The following is a 2,950-nucleotide window of genomic DNA, read 5'->3' on the forward strand; positions in this document are numbered from 1 at the left end:
TGTGTGTGTGTGTGTGTGTGTGTGTGTGTGTGTGTGTGTGTGTGTGTGTTGCGGGCTGTGGTGGTGAGCCAGGAGCATGTTTGAAGGAATCCAACATTACATTTAAAACATTAGACACCCCTCCACCATTGACTTGAGGCTGAAATACAGTCGCAGGTGTTGCCTGTTTGGGGTCCGGGCGCTTCTGGAGGAGAAGAGAGGTAGGGAATAAGGCCTAGTTGCTTTTCCTAGCTCCAGGGCCAGATCCCATAACCACAGACACAGAGTTAGGGAGGAGAAGGAGACGGGAGCCTAATTAACCCACCATCCTCTCTCCCTCCACTGACTCCTCTTTCTCTCCTGGGCAGAGCCCCTTGGCAAAGAGGAGAAGGATCTTGAGCTCAGCGACTTGGAGGACTTCGACCCGCTGGAGGCGGAGCCCCAGGAGTGCCAGTTGAAACCGCCCTTCCCGCCCCTGGAAGGTGGCCTGGAACGCATCCCGGCCGCGCCTGAGCGCCCCAGTGCCCCTGGAAAAGAGGCCTCGGGCACCCACCGGATGCCCCTGGCCACCGATGGTGGGTCCGCCCTGGACCAGGACCTGGAGAGGGCCCGGAGCTGCCTCCAGAGTGTGGTGGCGGGGCCGGAACAGCAACCGGGTGCCGGCGGCGGCCCGCAGGCCTGCGAGGCCAAGCTGGGGTTTGTGCCGGCCGCGGCAACTGCGGGCCTGGAGGTCAAACCGCGCATCTGGTCCCTGGCGCACACGGCTACTGCAGCCGCCGCCACCCACCTGAGTCAGACTGAGTTTCCCTCGTGCATGCTCAAGCGCCAAGGGCCCGCCGCCCCTGCGGCCGTCTCTCTAGCGCCCCCCTTGTCCTCACCTGCAGCCCCGTCCCCCGCCGGCGCCCTGGACAGGCACCAGGACTCCCCGGTAACCAGTCTCAGAAACTGGGTGGATGGAGTCTTCCACGACCCCATCCTCAGGCACAGCACTTTGAACCAGGCTTGGGCCACCGCCAAGGGTGCCCTCCTGGACCCGGGGCCCCTGGGCCGCTCGCTAGGGGCTGGCTCCAACGTGCTGACGTCACCCCTGGCCCGCACCTTCCCTCCCGCCACGCCCCAGGACTCCCCTGAGGCGGGCGCCACCAAGGAGCTGCTGGCCCTGCCCAAAGCTGGTGGGAAGCCCTTCTGCGCTTAACTCCGTGGGATCACAGGGCCCAAGAGGGAGGCTCGCACGTCAAAGACTTTTTCTAAGTTTCCAAAGCCAGGCGAGAGCGCAGCGATGCTCAGACCGCCCACCCACCCTGGAGGGAGGATCTGAACTCTGTCTCCAGGAACCACGGACAAACCCCTAGATCTGTCGCGCCAGGTCCACCGACCACCCTGGCCATTCCCAAACTCGGGGGCTGGGGACCGGTGGGATGGGGCTGCGCCCAGAGCAGAAGGCAGCCGCCCTGAAGCATAAAGTTTACGTCCAAAAGTTTACATGGAGAGGCCGGTTTAGTTCCGAGGCTTTGTTTGTGTCGCTGTCTTCTGGGTGTGAGGCATGCCCGTGCCCTGTCTGAGGAGCCCTCAGCCTGTTGACCTGCTTTCATCCTCAGCACATAATTCTCACCCGAAACACTTCCCTGAATTTACACTATTGCACACTCTTAACTTGATAAAATTATGTTTTTTAAATGTATGTCCACACCAGTGATTGCCTGCGTCAGAGGCTGATATAACAAAACCAATAAAACCGAGTGATGATGTTTGCATTGCAAAATGAACACAGTGCCCTGGTAGGGATTTGAGAACCTGTTGGGGGACAGGTGCTGATCACCAAGGGGAGGAGTTGGGGAGTGTACTGACCAGAGACCCCAGGAAGTTGCTTGCAGAGCCTAAGACAGGGTTTGGTAACGCTATTTAAAAAAAAAAATACACGTTCAGGATTCTGATAGAAGTATATGATAGAGACGCGAAACTTTTAAACTCTCCCCCCCCCTCCCCATTACCAGGCTCCTAAATTTTTAGTCGATGGGCGTTTCTTTGGCTAGATTAATTTGAATAGCTTTTAAACGTTCTAAACTCCCTGGGACTGTGCCCTGGTGGGGGAGGGAGGGAGACATCACAACCTTGACACCTTTCCTCTGAAGTCGGCCCTTAGATCGTGTTGTGCGGGAGTGTGCGGCCTTCCAGGGCCCCACCTGGCTCCTAACCCCGCCTCCTCGGTCTTCTGGGACCTGGTGCCTCGCCGGCAAAGGTCCCCCGCCGCGAGCTTTGGCTCCAAGACGGGAAAGTGCTCTGTAGACCTCAGACCCCACGCTGGGCTATGTAAGGATTAGGGACAAAACCCGAAGAACCATTTGGGATAGGAGGATGCGGCCTTGCCCTGCCTCCGCAAGCGTCCGGCTTCCCTCAGGAACGGGGTCCCCTCACCCCCATCCCGCAGGCACCTGGCCCCGCTCCAGGGCCCTGGAGGGCGGCGTGCCAGTGCACTGCTCCCTGGAGTAGGCCTCTCGCCCGAAAGGCCTCTGCTAAGACCCTACTGGGCCTCATTCCACCGAGGAAGGACGGATCCACAGGCCAGCGAGCCTGCAAAGGTGCAGCGGCTCTTAGGTGCAGCGATGAGGAATGGCGGCCCGTGCCCGGGACGCGGTCAGATTGACAGACGCGGAGACACCAGCTGGAGGGGCGGGTCCTCTCTGGGGGCCGGCGGGCAGTTTTCGAGGGACACGCGAGGCCTGGGCTGTCCGGCCCGGGGCGCTCCAAAGCAGGCCTGAGTGGCTGGTGGGATCCGGTCTTGGGGAGAATTTACGCACCCGAGAGAGGGAACCGCGCGGCCCGAAGCCGGCAACCTGGGCTGTGGGGGCACCCTGAGTGGTGAGGCCCGGATGGCCGGACCTCGGCCAGAGCCCCAACTCTGGGCGGTGAGACCTTGAAGCCCAGACCTTGAGCAGAGGGAGCGGTCCCCGTGCGCTGCGGAGGGGCTGGG

At 61.1% G+C, this 2,950-nt stretch overlaps 1 protein-coding gene across 1 annotated transcript in view; it reads left to right on the forward strand.

Annotated features, from left to right (window-relative positions):
- The window catches only part of IRX4 (iroquois homeobox 4), a 4,485-nt gene extending 2,758 nt beyond the window's left edge, over window positions 1-1,727 (forward strand). The window contains 1 exon segment of the mRNA XM_014550417.1: window positions 348-1,727. Within this exon segment, the coding sequence (XP_014405903.1) occupies window positions 348-1,174 (827 nt within the window). The 3' untranslated portion in view covers window positions 1,175-1,727.
- The last annotated feature ends 1,223 nt before the right edge of the window (window positions 1,728-2,950 follow it).

This window comes from Myotis brandtii, unplaced genomic scaffold (genome assembly GCF_000412655.1).
Source record: "Myotis brandtii unplaced genomic scaffold, ASM41265v1 scaffold115, whole genome shotgun sequence".
Classification (NCBI taxonomy): Eukaryota; Metazoa; Chordata; class Mammalia; order Chiroptera; family Vespertilionidae; genus Myotis; species Myotis brandtii.